Here is a 19,101-nt window from a genome sequence, read left to right as displayed (position 1 = left end):
TGGAGGGCTAGTGCCCAGACAACTGGAAAGTGGATCCAGACTGCAAAGGGTTACAGACTATAACAGTTAGACTGTGGAGCCAGGATGCCTGGCTTCGAATTCCAGCTCCACCACTTACCAGCTATGTGACCTTAGACAAGTCACTCTGTTACTTCATCTCTAAAATGGGGGTGATAATAATGCCCCCACACACACCTCAGGGCAAGTCAGGCAAGTTTAAACCAACAGTCTTCTCTTTTTCCCTCCCTCCCTCCATCACTCCATTCATGGTTCCCTCCTGTCCGCGGTAACTCATTCTATATAACTGCCTTTGGAGAATACAGTCCAACACAGATCCTTTTAGAAAAGCAGGTTTATTGGTCAGGCTGCTCACCAGGACACAGCAACATGAGAGACTCCCCAGAGCCAGCAGGAAACTGCGTCTGCCCACAACTCAGGCCCCTTCAGCCCATCAGCACCTAGGGACCTTGTCCCTATCCCCATCCTCCCTCAGCTGACCTGGCTCCAAGCATTCCCAAGAGAGAAGGGATCCAAGAAAAGGGGAGAGGGAAGCAAAGCTTTGTTTTGTAAAAAAGGTTTATCCCCAGGCTCCCTCCCTCCCTCCCTCCACCCCTTAAAGCAATTAGCTGCAATTCTAAAAAGCTGAGCAGGGAAGATAAGGCCTGGAAGAGAAATACTTCAGCCTCTTCTTTTTTAATCCTCACCTGAGGATATTTTTCCACTGATTTTTAGAGAGAGTGGAAGAGCGAGGGAAAGACAGAGGGGAACATCAATGTGAGAGAAACACATTGATTTGTTGCCTCCTGCACAAGCCCCGAGCAGGGACCCGGCTGGGGAGGAACCTGTAACCGAGGTACATGCCCTTGACCAGAATCAAACCCGGGACCCTTCAGTCCGCAGGCCAATGCTCTATACGCTGAGCCAAACCGGCCAGGGCTTTCAGCCTCTTCTTAAGGGAACTTGTGAGCCATGCCACAAGTGACTTGCAGGGGAGGGGGAAGTTGTCCTTGCTTCTGACAACCCCCTTTACTGGGACTTGAGTATCCTGAGGAGAACCTGGAAGCAACCACCCTCTCACCCCCAAAGATTCAGGAGAGGAACCCCAAAGGGCAAGGAGGTCTTGGCGAGTCCTGCAGCTCTTACACTAGTTCTAGAGAAGGATCTTGGGAAGAATCTGCCGGGAGTCAGGCAAGGCTGGGTTGCTCCATACACAGTCATTAAACTCTCCTCACTTCCCTCCAGCTCTCAGTTTGGTGGCCTGGCCACTAGCACTCTGCTCTCTTTCTAGTCTGCCCTCTCCCCCTCCCACTCCCCACCCCATAACTCCCAGCTCTCCACAGCCTGATTCTGTCCCCTTCTGGGACCCTAATTTTCTGGGCTTTGAGAAATGGACTGCTCCTGGGGTACCACCCAGATCTCAGCTGAGGAATGGGGTGAGGCTTACTTCTCTTTTCTATTTGGGACATCGCTATCTAATCATCCCTCCTTCTCCTGAAATGGTCCTGCAGTCTTCTGAGAACCCCAGTAAGATGGGATTCTTGTCCCGTGTTCCTCATGCTGCAAATGAGGCAAATGCTCCTCTCTTCAGCCATTTCCACCGTCGACTATTTCCTATTCTCCTTCCCAAAGCCATAGCCAGGAGTTCCTGTGTGCAGATGCATCAACCTGTGAGCGTGCCCGCCTCCACCCCTGCTCCCCAGGGCTCTGCTCGGCTCCAGCCTTTCTTGTTGGGACCCTTTGCAGACTGTGCTAGACCCTCATCCAGGTTCATGGCTCACTCGGCCCTCTCTCCAGCCCACGTTCTCCCAAAAGCTGCTTTCAAGTCCTTCCAGTGTGGGGCCCCCCCACGTGGGCAAAGGCCTCCTTCAGGATTCACTCTTGTTTATTACGCTAATTTTGGCTTCCAAGCCTCCAGGGATCAGGATCAGAAAGAAGAGCTCAGTGAGCCGGAATGACAGCAGCTGGGTGTGTGAGGGGGCGGTCGGGGGAAGGCAGCCTGCCCCCATGGGGGCCGACTCTGCAAATGATAACATTTTCCCCGGTAGCACCCCCAACTTGCACCACCAGAACGTGGATCACGGCCCTCTCCATTTCCACCCAGACCATGCCCCAGTTGGGGCTGCTCTTTGTGGAGGCTGCCTCCGGCTCCCATCTCAGGAACAGCGGTAAGACTTGGAGGGGTGCTTCTGGGAGGGGAAGGTGTTCTCACTTTAGAAATACGCCAGCCCCCTTGGGGCCCGAGAAAGAATGCGAAAGAGAAAGTTCGAGAGGAGAAGAAATCAGGGTGGGGGCAGGAAGAGGTGGGGCGGCAGGGCCCCCGGGCGGAGCCCCAGGCGTCCCCCTCAGTCGCTGTCGCTCTTGTCCACCAGCACGGCGTCGGACTCCTCGGTGATCTCCAGCAGCGTGTGCACGTCGGGGCTGCTCCCGCGCAGCAGGTCGAGGGCCTCGCCCCGCTCCGCGCCGCCCTCCTCGTCGTCGTTGCCCACCTCCACCATCTCGGTGGCCTTCAGCACCTCCACCTCGCCCTCGCGGATCTTCTTGACGTGGAAGGTGAAGGGCGGCACCTTGTAGACGGCCGTCTTGGAGCGCGCGTAGACCACGTGGTCGGGGGTGAAGGACTTGCGCAGCTTGTCGCGGGAGGTCTTGAGCTTCTCCCGGCGCTCCGTGGGGACCAGGCGCGTGCCCAGCTTATTCATGCGCTTCTCCAGCGTGTGCCGCGTCTTCTCCAGGTTCTCCTTGGTCTTGATGCGGGTCTTCTCCAGGTTCTCCCGGGTCCGCACCTTGGTCTTCTCCATCTTCTCCTTGGAGAAGGCCTTCTTGAAGTCGTCCACGCGCCGCATGCCGCTGCGCTTGATGCGCTCGGCGCGCGACTCCTCGATCACCTCCTCCACCTCCACCGCCTCGTCCGAGGACAGCTCGATCGCCGCGTCCTCCTCGGGCTGCTCGCCCAGCTCATCGCCCTCCTTCTCCGGCATTGTCTCTGACTCTTTCAGCGACTTGCTGATGCTCAGTTTGGCCGGTAGCTTCACTTCGTCCTATAGGGAGAGCAGAGGGGGAAGAGATGAGTGGGGCGGCGCGGGGACGTGGAGAGGGAGGGACGCTGGGGGAACCCGAGGCAGGGTGGCGGTGATCCCTGAAGAGTGTGTGGGACCCGTGAAATCGACCTGGACTTGTTTGGTTGTGGGACACGTGAAATCGACCTGGACTTGTTTGGTTTGGCATTGTATCCCCAGAGCCTGGCCCTGTTTGCACCCCATAAATGTGTCGAAGGAATGATAGGGCCAGGAGGGAAAAGAGCTTCGGGCCGGAGATTGGCGTGTAGTGTAATTGCTTTTCGGTTAAAAATCTCTGCGGCCCTCCCAACTCTGTCCTTGTACCTAGGTCCACCCTTCTTGCCATAAACCACTTCTTGCCCTGTGAGCACAACTGGACTTTGGAAATGGGCAGAGCGCCCTCTGGTGCACTAAGTCGCACATCGCCCGAGCCAGGCCTAAAAGCAAAGGGGTTTGAGAACTGTTTCTCCAGGTTGAGTTGAGGGTTCAGGGAGGGGAGATGAACACACAGCCAATATCAGGCGGCCCCCAAGTAAGGTAGCGTGAAGGCAAGGTAAAGGGAGTGCGTTTTCCAGATTTCAAATAATTTCAGAACAAGTCTTAGGGGAAAAGGCCCATGTCCTAATCACCCCACCACCACTACCACTCCCCCTTTGACCTCCTCATACTGTTTGGCTCCACCAGTGCATTTTCCCCCATGTAGAAATTCAGGGAAGAAAGAGGAAAAAGTTGGCTGGCAGCCAAGGGCATGTATTTCCCCCAGCACGGATCTCTCTTCTGGTCTGACTTCCCTGCTTTGGAATGGAAGAGAGGGATTACTTTTCCATTATTGCTCCCCCCCCCCCCCCCAGATTGGAGCTCAGGTAGGATGGGGGTCCCACATTCCCTGAGACCCTGAAGTTCAGAGCCAGTTATTCCCTTTTCCTCTCGGAGGACCTAGCATCAGCACTGTCTTCCATTCTGGAAAGATTTTCCAAGATCCTGAGTCTGGGCCAACGTTTCAGAATCTCAGGATCACACCAGAAGGTGTGGGAGGCTGAGCACAGAAAGGGAAAGGGGCCATAACCCAGAACATAAACAGCGTCTCCTCTTTGGTGCAGACTCTCTAGAGACTTCAGACTAAGGAATGAGAGACAGTTTTTCTAAAGGGTTTTCTGAAGATCGTTTCCCAGAATTGTAAGAAAATCCCAACTGAGAAAAATGAGGCAACATGAGCTGAGCCCTCTCAGAAACACACAAACACACACATTGGCCACTTGGTATCTCTGCACCACCTGCTGCAGAAATTCCTTCCCCAGCTCTCAACCTCTTTCCTTTCCTCTCTCATCCGCATCCCCCGCTTCCTGGTTTACACTGAAAACTAGGAACGCCCCTCCCAACTTCCTTCCCTCCCTGTCAATAGCATTAGCAGGGACAAAGAGGGAATGCTGGCTCCACCTCTTCTCCCAAACTGGGCACCAGCTCTTCTGGGCACCAAGCTACCTCAAGCTCTCATTACTTGACTACACCTCCCAGCAGGCAAGATGACCTGGGCACCGGGAATGCTGGGACTTGTAGTCTCTACTTGCCATAGCTGGCCTAGTACTGTTATGGGCATCCTACTTCATTTTGTTCATCCCTCTGCCTTTTCCCACTTACAGAGGCATTGAAGGAGTGTTTTCCATGTTCTGAGCGTAGGAGGGTCCCAACCTCTCAGCATTCCCTTAGTTCCCTTAGTTCCAGTTGTAGTCCTTGGGTCTCCTTTTACAATTAGTTCTCTCTGTCTACTACTGAGTCTTCTCTCTTTCACACCATTTTAGGACTCTCTAAGATCTAACTCTCCACTGCCTCTTCATCTATCTCCACCCAGAATTTACCTGCAGTCCTGTATCAAAAAAAATTTCAGTTCTGATCTCTCCTTTACAGCCTCCCAGAATAAAAACCCACATACTTGACACCAAAGGGTGAGGAGAACCCCTTTCACTAAGCTCAGACAATGTGGATGGGCTCAGAAGGATTAAGAGTGATGGGCGGGGAATAGTCAGGAAACAGTCCCAGCTGCTGGAAAACAAATCCACATTGTCTCCCTGCCCCACTCCCAGCATTCCTGATCGCAGCCCCCCCTCCCCGCCCCACCCTACCCCCTAAAGGCTGAGCTGGCTGGTTTTCCTGGCCTCTGGCTTCCTAGATAAAGGTCTTTGCCAACTGAGCTTGGAAGTGAACAGGGCTGGGGAGAGAGTTGCAGACTTCTTGTAACCAATCCCATCTTCCTAGTACCTGATGAAAGGGCTCAAATACAACATCAGGGAGCAATCCCAGGGAGGAGAGGTTTATTTCTGGATTTGGGGGCATCTCTCCCAGTCCAGATAGGTACCTGGGAATATAAGCGCATTCATTGTAGGTTTCCCCCAGAATGATGGCTTACACCAGAAGAGCTGCCCTTCTTGGTAGAAGGCAGGAGATAGGGGAAGAAACAACTTGACCCAAATTCCTGAACAACCAGTCGGTTGGTTCTGGAGAGGGTATACCGCCATGACTTTAGCTTTTCCCCTCCATTAATGGATTTTCTCTTTTCTTCCCCTTTCCAAGCCAGGTTTCCTCTATGACTCATAGCCTTGGAGTGCTATCTTGGGCCCACCCAATCTGCCTGTTGCTACAACAACCATAAACACAATCCAAAAGCCCCTCCCCCCACCCTGGGGACTCAGGCCAGGCAACCTTGTCCCACCCCTACTTCCCTGGCACAGCTCCTGAACTAAAGGAGGGGCCTCAGGGGGTAGCAAGGAGGGAAGGCTCCACTTGTTCTGTTTTCACGTTTTTTTATTAAACAAAACCACCACTCCCAACAGGCTTGGTTTCCAGAGTCACCTTTAATGACCAGGTCTGAACAAAAGCATGCACAGCTTCCTCTGCCCCCCCGCCCCCCACCACCACCAAGCACACACAGCTCCCCAACCCAGGAAGGCACCAGTCCAGGGTGAATTTAGAGGAGCCCCAGAGAAGCTTCCAGCCCCTCCCATACCACTCCCCAACCCTGCTGTATAAACTTAAGATCCTCTGGCTTAGGGAGAAAATATTATCATTTAATTGAGCACCTAATATGTGTCTGGCCCTTGGCCAGGCACTTCACATTTGTCAGGGAGAAGGGATAATGTCTTAAGAGCTTTCCTTGATTTAAAGTGAACCAGCTCTGTCCCCAATTACTGTCTGGAAATGGCCAGAGAAGACTTTGGAAATATAATTCGGAGGCCTAGGATCTGCTCAGAGAGGGTGTTAGAAGAAGGTGCAGACTGGGGAAGAGGTGAAAGAAAGGGAGTGTCTTTAACATTCAGGCACTCTACTTTAGACTGCCAAGACAAGGGAGTGAGAGAAACCAAAGTCAGAGGGTCCTTCTTTTCTGCCACAGTGAGATATTGTCAACAGGAGTGACATTGTCCCCAAGAAGATGGAAATTGATTCTTGGCGATTGAGGGGAGATTTTAGATGTTGTAATTGTTTGAGGTGCTCCAAAGAGTCCCAGTACATAAACAGATATATAGTATAACTGTAAGATTAAAATGTCATGGGGGATGGGGACAATTAGGGGGGAAATGTCTAAAAGGACTCCTCAGGGGGATGATTATGAAAAAGAAAAAAAGTTGAGAAACACTGTGCTATAGGGAGGCCAGAAGATCCAAGCCAGAGCCAGTTAAAATGTACCCCCTTCTGGCCTCTCTGAGTTGGCAGCTTTTTGAGTGCCCCGCCCAAGGCAGGATCTGGCAAACATAAGGGATCTCTTTGCAAAACATTTTTTTTTAAAACTGGAAAAAATAAGTGTAAATGTTTTCCCCAGCTACATGGGGGTTGGGGGGAGGGGGGGGCGGATGGAGAAGGCACAGAACAGACCCCAGGCCTGGGCCTCATGAGGGCTCTCTTTAAAGAGGCTTTGAGCCAAACTGGCCTGCCCCTGAGGAGGAGGCAGAAGGGGTATGGGAAGGGAGAATCTGAAGCCATGGCTCGTTTTCATGCAATTTCATGCAGGGCAGCATTGTGTGCAGCTCAAGTATGGTGTTTGGAGTGTCACTATTAAGAAAGAAACCAAGAGGTAGAGGAGGGCCCCTTCCCTTCACCTCCCACCCCATTGCACACACCACATTTGCCTGAACTCTGCCTAATGCAAGAGTGTTTCATAACACCCATCACCCACCCAACACGGAGCAGCGGCTTGGAAGAGGCCGACCATCCCGCACTGACCACTGCTAAGCGGTGAGCTGATGGTGGCCTATAGTGACACCCCATGCCCACAGCCCCATGGGGCCCAGGAGACCCTAAGCACCCCCACCGGCGGTCGGCTCCTTTGGGGTGGGCAGAGGCTCAGGATCTGGGTAATAGGGCAGTGCCCTAGGCGTCTGGTCAAAGGGTGGGAGCTCAGGTACTGTATCAGGCTTCAGGTCAAAGGGCTCAGTCTCAGGCAGAAGGTCAAAAGGCACGATCTTGGGTGTGACCAGGTCAGAGGGTGCATTCAGCTTCTTCTTGGGCTAAGATGAGGAAAAGGGGTTTAAACAGAGTTTGGAACGGGTGTGGATAGGGTTGAGAGAAAGGCCTTGGTGAGCATGCAGAGTCGGGAAGGGTGAGTAGGGTGGGGAAGGGAGTACACAATGTATTAGGATGGAAAGAAACCACATTTTAAATGCTTCATCAAGAGGGCCCTGGGGCTGATAGGGGTGGAACAAACCCAGACCCATGAATTAATAAACACAATTCAAACGGAACCCCCTCCCTTCTTCCCTCTAGAATCTTCCCCAGCCCTGTCCTTGGCCTCCTACCTTCCGTCCCTACCAGGTTGGAGTGATGGGGAAAAGAGGCTGCTGGGAGTGGGAGCTTTCTCAGAGGCCAGTTGTTGGATTCTAACTGGGGAGGCTCCAATGAGTACAAGAGAAGGCGAACAACTTCACTGTCTTCAGAGCCAGACGCTGCTGATCCCAGTTCTCATTATTCCCCTGGGCAGGGCGGGCACAGGCTGCCGCCCCGGATAAGGAGAGGGAGAGGCATGGAAGAGGGACATCCTGACGATTTCCTTTTGGCCATGTCCTTACCTCCTGCCTCTCTTGTCACCCTAACCACCACCCATGCTTGGGCTACCAAGATGCACAGAGAAATTAGGATAAAAAATAAACAAGCTCGCTCTGACCGGTTTGGCTCAGTGGATAGAGCGTCGGCCTGCGGACTCAAGGGTCCCAGGTTCGATTCCGGTCAAGGGCATGTACCTTGGTTGTGGGCACATCCCCAGTAGGGGGTGTGCAGGAGGCAGCTGATCGATGTTTCTCTCTCATCGATGTTTCTAACTCTCTCTCCCTCTCCCTTCCTCTCTGTAAAAAATCAATAAAATATATATTTTTTTAAAACAACAACAAGCTGCTTTTATGACAGGTGGGCCTACATTCTGGGGTACCCAGCAGCAGCTCCCAGCTCTTCCTCCTGAGGGGCTGAGCCACCACTCTTGCTGTGGACAATCAGAAGTCGGGGGGAAGGGACAGTTGGGGTCACTCCCAGTCTCAGGTGCCAGCAGTGTTGAGTGATAGCCTGAAGCCACAAAAACACAAGGCAGCAGGTGCCAACGTGCCCTGTGGGGTGCAGGGAGAAGGCTGGAGTGGCAGGGAGACTGAGGAGACAGGGCCAGATGCAGAGGCCATGCCAGGAGACACCCACACTGGCCGGAGAGCTCCAGTGCTTACACCTGCTCTCCTCCCCCTCTCCGCTCCCACCATCCCTGGGCCAGGTGATCACACCTTGCCTCTTGTTCAGCGCTGTGAGGCTGAGCAGCTAAAGGCCACCAACCTTAGCCACTGTGAGCCCCACTGCACACACAAACACACAAAGCCGCCCCAGGGCCGGGACTGTTAAGCTATCTGCCTCAGAGAATGAAGGAGCCAGAACTAACCCTCTGTTAGGGCTAACCTCCACTCCGGTTTCTGCTGCAGAGGCCAGGAATGAAAGGAGGAGGTGGGGAGCAGAAAGTGTAGCAGGAGGGGTGGGGTACACCTGGGTTCTGATTTCAGCTTTGACCCCCCCAATCACTCAAGTGACAACAGGCAAGTGACTTCCCCTTTCTGGGCCTCAGCTCCCTCTGCTACAAAAGGAAGAAACTGCAGTTGATTATCGCTGAAGCATCTTCCAGCTCAAAAAAATCTATCATGACAAGATGATGAAACACTATGGTATGATTTTTTAAAATAGAACAAACCACCAATCATCTCTGAGGTTGCTTGCTTAACGACAATAATCCTTCTCCTTGCCCTCCCAGTTGCCCACCCTGTGCCATCTCCTCCCCTTCTTGACTCTGACCTTTACAATGGTCAGACTTTATTTACTTAAAAAAAAAAAATTAGAGCGAGGAGCATGATTTTCTTTAGTCTTAGAAATACCCCTAAAAGTGCCCTCCCTGTTTTCGATCCAGTGACCGGGAAAAACAACCCAAACTCGGATTTTTTGGAGGAAAAGTATGATAAGCAGTCTCTCCATGGCCACTAGGCTGAGAAGGACCAGAACCCCAAGTTGGGAATATTTTTTACGAAGTTTTGGGGTTCTGGCCTGGCCCATGTGGCTCAGTGGTTGAGCATTGACTCAGGCACCAAGAGGTCGCCAATTGGATTCCTGGTCAGAGCACATGCCTGGGTTGCAGGCTTAATCCCCATGGGGAAGGGGGGGGGCGTGCAGGAGGCAGCCAATCAATGTTGATGTTTCTCTCTCATCGATGTTTCGAATTCTCTTTCCCTCTCCCTTCCTCTCTCTCTAAAATCAATAAAAACATTTTTTAAAATGTTTTGGGGTTCAGGAACAAAGTAGCCTTGATTTGCCTTGGGTCCAGGAAGAAGCTACAGGTTGGGTTAGGATTTGGGGTGAAGTCACCAAGCCCTCATTCCAGCCTAGGTGTCCTCCCCTTTAATGCCCATGATCTGCTTGATCCTCTTAAGTGCTTCCTTGTCCTAACCTCAAGCACTTGGAGCAGGTCTGAGGGGTCCATGTGTAGGTCACTAACTGCCTCATCAAAACTGCTCCAAAAAACATTTATTTCCATTGTAGTGTCCCTTTCTGGATTCTAAAAGAACTCTAAGAACATCCAAATTATTGTCTCAGAGAATTGGCTCTTGAATGATCACAGCTCCTCCTGTTTGCATGGTGCCCACAATCTGCCTGATCCTCCCAGCAGTTCTCAGTCCACTGACCCCAAACTACTAGTAGAATTCGCTTCTTTCATTCACTAACTGTTGCCTAGCTAGGATGGGATGCCAAACTGCCACTTTTTGTTTCAGTGGAGACAGGGGGATGCCGGAGAGGGGCTGAATTGTGTGTGTGTGTGTGTGTGTGTGTGTGTGTGTGTGTGTGTACACAAATGCAAACTTAACCTGTGATGTCATCATCAAACTTAACAGTTGCCTGAATCTGGGGTGGGGCCAGGCAAGGGATTCCCTCCTTTATCCCCCAGGAAGGAAGTGTGAGAGGCCAGATGACCTGATCCCACAGCTGGGACCTTCCCACCTTTTCAGGCTTCCCTCACCCTGCCCCCCTTGCCATATCATCACCTCCCTACATCGGCAGTGGGGAATACTGAATCTCCTCCTGTTCCCACGCTGGAGAACTCACACGATCCTGGGAGGCCTTTCTCCAAACCAAGCATCCTACCCCAACAGCCTGATTTTACCATAAACGTTGCCGCCCCCAATCTTCCCTATTAGGTCTGCCAAGGCGCAGAGCTATTTTTACCTCATTCTCTTCCCAGGCCTGCAGACCTCTGGGAGGAGTAGCCTCTGCCTTCCTCCAGCATGGGAGTACCCCACCCGCTCGCCCCCACCTAGAACATCTGCTCTACAGCTCAGGGAAGTTCTGCTTCCCTGAGCCCCACCCTATTGCTGGAATGCTTTCCTTATCTCTGAGCTCCTCTCAGAGTTGGGACCACTTTAGTTCTTAGTTATTTCCCCTGACATTTAGGGGGCTCAGGGTCCTCAGCTTGAGCTATTCCTTCTGCCTCAACTCTCTGTTCCCCGCTGGCCCTGGGTTAGTACAGATGCAGTCAAAGCCACCCTGAGACACACAATATACAGCCACAGACCCCTGCCAGCTGCTGAGAGGCGGTAACAGAGGGATGCTATTGGCCTCTGCAAGGAAGTCTTTCTCCCTCCATACCCATCCTCTCTGAATCTCCATCTTTAACGTAGGAAGGTTTATCCCAACCAAGACTTTCCCCAGGTTCTACAGCCCAGGCTATTTAAAGTGAGAAGGTCACCTATTCAGCCCTCCATGGCAACCCTCTACCTCTACCTAAAGCTGGGCGGCTCCCCTGTCTTGTTCTCCTTCCCTTGATGCCCCTCCGTGCTAGGTAGATCTCTTTAAAAATCACACACACACACCCATTCTGCTCCCTCCAAGCAGTTAGATCAAGTGGAAACAACTTGGAGCAAGCATTTTCTACCAGATAGTGCTGTTTGGGGAGAAGCAAAGCTTTTAAAAGGTCAAGTGCCTATGGGGAGGAATCCCTGGGCAGGGGGGTAGGGGTGCCACTTCTGCCTCTGTCCTACCACCCCCTCCTCAGATAAGTGCCAGCTCACCCACCTCCCAGCTGCTCCAAACAGTGTCTCCAAACTGCTTGTCCCAATCTGCATCTTTCTTAGCTCCTTCTAGCGAGACCAACCCAAGGACCTCGTGGCATCCCAGATGGTCACTCAGAAACCAGCCTGACCGGGCCCCAGAGTCATCAGTCAAACCAAAGCTCCCTGACGGGGGTCTCCTCACCTAGGGAGTGTGGGAAATCTAGCCTTCCTTTCCTTTCCACTCTCTTTGATAGGATTACCGCCCCCCCCCCCCCATGATCTCACCTCCCTGGGGTAGGAACATCGACCAGGCCTGCGGGAAGCGGAGAGGAGGTGAAGCTGGGCACATTCCCCCCCAAGCAAAGATCACCAAGCCCTCAGCGGAGGCCCACCTTAATGGGATTGGGGAGGGGGAGTGGAAGGGGCAGGTTTTCTTGGGGTTAAGATACAAAAACTACATTTTCATCCCGACCGGAGGAATGGGGAGAGGTGCACTGGAAGCCACCAGTGGCCTGGGCGGAGCCTGGGGCGCGCCAGCCTCCTCCAGCCGTCGCGCCCGCTCCTCCGCCGCCCCCGCAGGTATGCGCGGTGATTCACTGCGCCCAGACCGCCGGACCCGCGGGGGCGTCCACTCCCCTCCGCCGGCCCCCCCCCCCCGGCCCTCCTCACCCCCCGCCCCCGCTCCAGCCTGCCGGCTTCCTTCGGGCCAAGGGTGCGGGCGCGCCGCTGCTAGGGCGTCCCCAGGGACCTGAAGGTGCAGGGAAGCCAGGGGCGGATAGCTCCGAGGGGACAGGGTAGGCAGCCAAGGCTGGGCGGGGGTGCGGGGTCCGCGGCGGTGTGCTGGCTGTGGCGGCCCTCGCCTGGCGCAGCCCCCGCCGGTGCGTGCCTGGGCCCTGAATCACCCGCTATATCGGGCGGGCAGCGCCTGAGGCCCCAAACGCGGGCCGCGCCGCCAGTGTCCGTTTACAGCGGGTCCCCAAAGCCGCCAGGAACCCACGGCTTCCCCCCAAACTTCCTCGGAGGGGAAAGACTTTTGACAGAGCCCACTTCGGAGCTGTCTGCCGGGGGCCGTGTCCCCGAGTCCAGCCCCCCTAACTCGGTTCCACTGTGTGTTTGACACGGGAGGGAGAGGGCTTGGTGAGGAGATGCGGGGTACAGAGTGCGCCCCTCTGCGTGCTCCAGGAATCCGCTGCTCACCCTACCCCACCCCACCCCACCCCACCCACCCCACCCACCCCAGCTGCGCTCGCCCGCAGGAGGGTTGGTCCCCCGGGCCGGGGCGGGCTCGCGGGGAAGAGCCGCGCTGCGCCGCGGGCAGGTCCCCCACCCCAAGCCCCGGCCTGAGGCTGCGGGCCGGGCACGGAGTGGAGGGCAGTCCGCCCGCCAGCTCACCTGGTAGATCATAACTTTAAAGTTGCGGCGCCGCAGCAGCTCGGCCTCGTTGACCTCCAGCTTCTTGATCTGGCCGGCCTGGCGCTCCAGGCTGCCGCGCACGGTCTTCACGTTGACGCTGACCTTGCGCACCTTCTCCAGCAACTTGCTCACGGTGTTGCTGGTGGTGGCGTGCGCCTTGCCCAGCTTGCTCAGCTCGCCCTGGATGCTCTGCACGGCGCCCTCCATCTCCGCCTGCCGCTCCTCCAGCTGGGCCTGGGTCAGCTGGATCTGGTCGACGGCGCCGATGATTTTGTCCAGGAGGCTCAGTACCAGCACGCCGTTCACCTGGTCCGACTTGATCAGCTCCTCGGAGCCGGCCCCCGACGGCTCCTCCGCCGCCGCCGGCGCCCGCAGGAGGGAGGACGCCGGGTCCTCGGCGTCCGGGTACCCGGACAGCGGCTGTTCGATGATATGGAGCTGGGTGTCCTCCATGGCTACCCGGAGCCGTGCGGGGCCGGCCGGGTGGAGCTGAAGCTGGAGCCGGAGACCGGGAGAGGAGGCAGAGCGGGAGGGGGGGAGAGGAGAGCGAGAGCGATCGGAGAGCGGAGGAAACTCTAGCCACGTCCGTGCGCCCCGGGACTGTGGCCAGAACTGTGGGGCGGGGGAATCTCTGAGCTCCCCCCGCTCCCACGCCAAACCCGGGAGTCTCGTCGCCCATTGGCTGGCCCCGTCCCAGAAAAGGAGGGACCGGGGCAGAAGGGAAAACCGATGATGGGGTTGAGAGGGGCGGGGGGGGGGGGGCAACCTAGGGGGACCCAGGAGCCGAGTGCCCCACCCTTCCCAGGATGGTTGGAATAGTTGGAGCGGAGACTAGGGCGGCCGCTGGCAGCGGAGGCGGTAGGAGCGGGCCTGGGGCGGAGGAATGTTAGCTGGAGAGGAAGCAGGTCCTAGAAGGTTGCTCTACGTTGCCCTCTCTTTCTGCTCACCTGCAAACCCGCCTCAGCCTTTTAGGTTCCAGAGCGGGAAGTCCAGTGGGACGCGAGACCCTGAAGTTACACGCGACATGTTGTACTGGTCTGTGCCCAGTTTTTGAAAGGGAAAGTTACCCACAATCTCTGCGAAGAAGCCTCTAACTACCCCACCCCTCCAGCCACCGACTGCTGTTCTAAAAGCTCGAGGGGGTGTTTAGGAAGGGACGGGAGAGAGAACTCACGTTAGGGTCGCAGTGGTGGTGGGGGCTGCAAAGCTTCTCCGGGTTCCTCTTAGGATTATCCTGACAGAACAGGATTAAAACAGGCCATAAAGTAAAGCCTTTCCCCACTTCTAACCTTTCTCTAAAAATCGGCTTTTCCCGGTGTGTATCCCTGCCCCAGAGACCTAGCTGACACTAATCTCAGAGCGGGACCTAGGAATGCCCCCTTCTTTCTAGATCCTAGTCACTCGTGCTTAGCAGTCGGAGATCTTCCCTTCCCACCTTCTCATTTGACAGAAGGAACAGGTGGGCCTGGGAAAGGCAAGTGACCTGCCCGAGGTTACCTGCAGGTTAACCAGGTCCCGGCCTCCTCTCACGCTTTGTACCTCAGCACTGTGCCTCTCATTAGTACAGGGTGGGCACACGTGGCCATCCGCACATGCTGGTGTTGAGCCTGTGGGCCTGAAGAGTAACTACCGACATATTTTACAACCATAATGAGTGCCGAGGAGCAGGACCAAGGAGGACCCTTGGCTCAGAAGTCCAGGGGAAGAGAGGCTGCCCATGCAACCCCGTTTTGCTCTCGAGCACAGCCCTGGGGGCCGTGGGTTTGCTGGAGCAGCACCAGCCCTCTTTCCCCCAGAAAAGCTGCAAACCTTTTCCCTAGTTAGGAAACCAAGCTTGGGTTTCCCCAGCTGGATGGATGATGGTCTTGGCAAAAGATCTGTGCTAGTCTGGCATGCGTTGTCGTTAGGAAGAGTGAAAAACGGCTCGGTGGAAACCCAGGGCTCCATCAGCCCAGTTGGAGAGCCCACCAACCCAGAAAGGAGCTGGGGAGCTCACGGTCTGGGATGGTCTGGGATGGTCCTGGTGAATATTTCCCCTAACACTTCGGTAGATGTGTTCTTACAAACCAATGGCTTTCTTGTTTGTGATCCAAGTAGAATGAGCTGGTATATAAAATTATAACTGGTATATAAAATCATAGCTGGTATATAAAATTATCCATAATATATCAAATCATATATATATATATACACACACATATATATGTATATATACATTAGACCTGAAAGATTACCCATTTATTTTAGAATTTAAAAGAAAATGTATTTTGGCAGTTTAAGTTGCTTCCATCGAGGATTGATAAGATTTCTAGAAAAAAGAAGAGTGACAGTAGAGAATTTTACTGGGCCTTCATAAGGTTCTTACATTTTTTTTAAATTGATTAGATTGTTTCCATAGGTGGCACCCAAGATACAAATTGTGAGTAACGACCAAAAATGTAGTGAAAAGGTTTTCTTTCTATCACTGTCTTCAGTAATTAATTTCTTTCCCAGGAGACAATTGTTACTATTTTCTGGTGGAATCTTCTATAGAAAGTCTCTGCATATATGATCAAATTTATATATTGCTCAGCATTTTTCTTTTCTTTTTTTTTAGCATTTTTCTTTTTTTTTCAGTCACTAATATATCTTGGAGATTGTTCCATATCAGTATATGTAGAACTGTCTTGTTTTCCAAAGTATGGACGCACTGTACTTATTCAACAAGTTCTCTATCAATGGACATTTAGAGATTACAATTTAAACCTCACTTGGGGGGGGGGTCTGAAGAGGGATTTTAGTGGTTGACTTGATTTTTGTGGTTGCATGCTTGCTAAAAGGAATTAAGTCCATGCCATTTTGACTTTCCCATCAGGAAAATATTTCTACTCTTCAAAAAGGAGTGACATATTTGAGATCAGTCAAATTATGTTCCAGGGATAGTCTAGTAAATACATGACTCATTTAATGCCTTGTTAACAGAATTTTGCAGAAAGGGCCCTACCCCTACACACCTATGTCCAAGAAATGATCTGTATCAACAAGTTTCTCTCCGGTCCTCTTCTTACTAAATGCCAGCTAAATCCAACAGGGGGCGTGCTAAGCCTTGATGAACTAGCTTTATCACCACCGACTCCCAGAACTGGAGGGAAGCAATCCTTCCCAGAGTACTTCATTTCAGTGAAAATAAGCAGTTTCCCTCCGTTTGGAATTGCATTCAGCATGCCGTTGCTTGCATTAAGGGTTGACGCTTTGCATTTTCCATTGCTCACTCTTATGTGCTGAAAGGCACACTGTTCCATTGCGTGCTTCCAGCGGCTGAGGCCGAGACTGTAAAAGGGATAAAGAGGTGGAAACAAACAACCCTTTGGCCCAGAAAAAGAACACCAGGATGCAGCCATGTCAGCAGCTGGAATCTCATAGCACTCTATCATGTTCCTCCACCCGCCCGCGTGTTCAACAAAGTGTGACTACTTACCTTGAGCCAACTACGGGGCTGGGGACTTCAAGGAGGAGGAATAAAGCTCAGTCCTTCCTATTGAGGAATTCATGGCATAGCAGGAGAGGCAGATGCATAGTTTCAGATACAAAGTGGAGGGTTCTCCAGCAGCTCAGGGAAGGTTGCCACTTTCCGGAAGAGTGGGAAGGGTTCACAGAGGGAGGGCCTCTAGGTATAAAAGAGGAGAGAGGGAAGAGGTGTGAAAGTGCAGGGCTGAGGGGATGGGTAGCCAGGCATTGCTCATCTCTTACTGTGGTTCTGCCTTAATTAAGTCTTATTGTTTTATATTTAGGAAGATTAAGCAAGGTGTGAGGGGTGCCACATGTAATATGTTCCAATCCGTTTTGGATCCATGCTGGGAGAGATTCTAGGGAGACAGTGTGTTTTGTTAATAATAAATATTTGCGCCTGACTAGTGTGGCTCATTCGTTGAGTGTCAACCTAGGAACCAGAAGGTCATGGTTCAATTACTGGTCAGGGCACATGCCTAGGTTGCGGGCTCAGTTCCCAGTAGGGGGCATGTGGGAGACAGCTGATCAATGATTCTTAGCATTGATGTTTATATCTCCCTCTCAGTTCCTCTCTGAAATCAATAAATATATATTTTTAAAAATTAATAGTGGGGCTTGTCCTCGGGGGTGGGAGTGGCCGGGGGGGGGAGGGTGTCAATCAGGGAAAACGGAGACATATGCAATACTTTAAACAATAAAATAATAACAATCCTACCTAATAATAGACAAATATGCAAACTGACCGTACCTTCGCTATGCCCGCGATTGGTCAGGAGGCGCGGGGGGGCGGGACTCGGGGTGGCCAGGGTGGCCAATTGGGCCGGCGTCGCCAGCGGCGGCGAGCTCACGTCCCACCGCGGACCATCAAAAGCGGGGGACCTGGTGCCTGTCCACTCAGGCACCAGGCCTTTCAGAAGCCTTCGCCGCGCCGGAGGCTTCTGAAAGGCCTGGTGCACCAGCGGACAGGCACCCAGCTCCCCCGTGATCGAAAGCGAAAGCATGTAGGGGACCCTACACGTGCATGATTCAATCATGCACTGGGCCTCTAGTAATAATAATAATAAACATTTGGAATGAATTGCGTGTCCTCACATCAGAGAAACAAACCATCCTGCACAGAAAACCAGTCCCCAGCAGCTGGCTCACAGTTGCCACAGGTGTTCCTCCCCGGACTTACAGGCACTATTCTTGTCCCCCTGACATATACGGAAAGTGCCTACAATGTTTGTATATTTCTTTTCCTCAAAAATTCCTTCCTTCCTCCTTCAAACATTTTCTGGTTTCCTGAACCAGAAAACAATTTTAAAAAAACTTATTAAGTGCTAATTTATGCTAGAAACCATTCACAGCATACAGCAAGTTTGGGTGAGAGTGTTAAATTCAGGCTAACACACAGAAAACATCAAGAAACTATATTCATGAAAATGCCATAAAGTCTCCCTTCCTCCTTTGCTTTCAACATGCACTGGTCTCCTATGCTGCAAATAAAAAACAGAAACAAACAAAAACTGCAGTCTTAATTGGTTCTACCTTCCTGTCTCCTCAAGGTGGGGTCCATCTGTTTTTCTCCTGTTCAAATTCTATTGTTTTGTAGAACTGTGGCTACCGAGCTTTTACCCCCAATCCAGTCCTTAAACTTTAGCAGTTTATCCAAAAAGTTGGCTTTCTCTCTACCAAAAGAGCATTTAAAAGTCACGAATAGACTCCACATTCTACCAATGATCTCTCCTTTTCTAATTTTATTTGAACTCTGCAGGATTTAGCACTGCTGTCATTGAGATTCTCCTTTGTGGTCTTTTGGGAGGCTGTATTATTTTTATTTATTTCTAGTCCCATTTGCTAACTTTCTTTTTTTTCCTTTTTAAAAAAACAGCTTTTAAAACTACTGAAAAAAATTTTTTTAACCCCGGCTTTATTGAGACATAATTTATGTAATACACAATTCACCTCTTTAAAGTGTGTTCAATTCAATGGTTTTTAGTACATTCACAGAGTTGGCAACCACAATCCATTTTAGAACATTGTTATCATCCCCAGAATAAACACCTGTCAAATAAAAAAACGGACCCGGACTTAGCAAAGGGAGACTTTATTTGAAAGGATTATTGCCTGGGAGGAAAGGGACTATTACAACCAGGGGAGGGAGTTTATTGTAATGGACAGAACGCTGTGACCATAAGATCTGCAATTGTCTCAAGGGCTGGACAGAAGGGGGGCTTCTTTTACAGAGAGGAGTAAACAGAGCTAAAAAGGACCAGGAGCGGGGAATGGATAAAGGGGTGGCATGGGAGTAGATAAGAGAATACTTTTCCCTGAGGCCAGCCTATCCTCAGGAGGACTTGTGTGCTGGCTGAGGCTGAGAGCGGGCCAAAGATCAGGGGCCTGGAGGAAGAAGAAAAGCTTAAACCAAGTTTGGTTAAGAAGCATTTAGTTCCGAAGTGATCAGCGGAGACAAGCAGTTCAATCATCATTTATGAGGCGAAGAATGAGAATGTGGAGGGTCTATGTTTGTCCTTGTCATAAGTAAATAAGAGTGGCATCTGTGACTCACCGGGAGAAGGGTGGTTCTTTGCAGTAAGCTATTTTCCAGAACACAAAAG

General features: G+C 52.2%; 1 protein-coding gene across 1 annotated transcript; it reads right to left on the bottom strand.

The window, feature by feature from the left end:
- Positions 1-334: 334 nt before the first annotated feature.
- Positions 335-13,638, bottom strand: CAVIN1 (caveolae associated protein 1). The gene is made up of 2 exons (XM_079798540.1): positions 12,992-13,638; positions 335-3,035 (listed from the first exon to the last, which is right to left on the bottom strand). Exons 1-2 carry the CDS (start codon positions 13,463-13,465, stop codon positions 2,343-2,345), a joined length of 1,167 nt encoding a protein of 388 aa, XP_079654666.1. The 5' UTR covers positions 13,466-13,638; the 3' UTR covers positions 335-2,342.
- Between the last annotated feature and the right edge of the window lie 5,463 nt (positions 13,639-19,101).

This window comes from Cnephaeus nilssonii, assembly GCF_951640355.1.
Source record: "Cnephaeus nilssonii genome assembly, chromosome: 19".
NCBI lineage: Eukaryota > Metazoa > Chordata > Mammalia > Chiroptera > Vespertilionidae > Cnephaeus > Cnephaeus nilssonii.
Note: the sequence above shows the minus strand (reverse complement) of the source record. Positions and strands in the feature narration are given on the sequence as shown.

What these genes read in the sequence shown, in the direction of transcription:
- CAVIN1 (XM_079798540.1), bottom strand. Translation starts at nt 13,465, where the DNA reads ATGGAGGACACCCAGCTCCATATCATCGAACAGCCGCTGTCCGGGTAC. An exon ending in TTAAAGTTATGATCTACCAG is followed by an intron (nt 3,036 to 12,991) that starts GTGAGCTGGCGG and finishes CTCTCCCTATAG; the next exon opens with GACGAAGTGAAGCTACCGGC.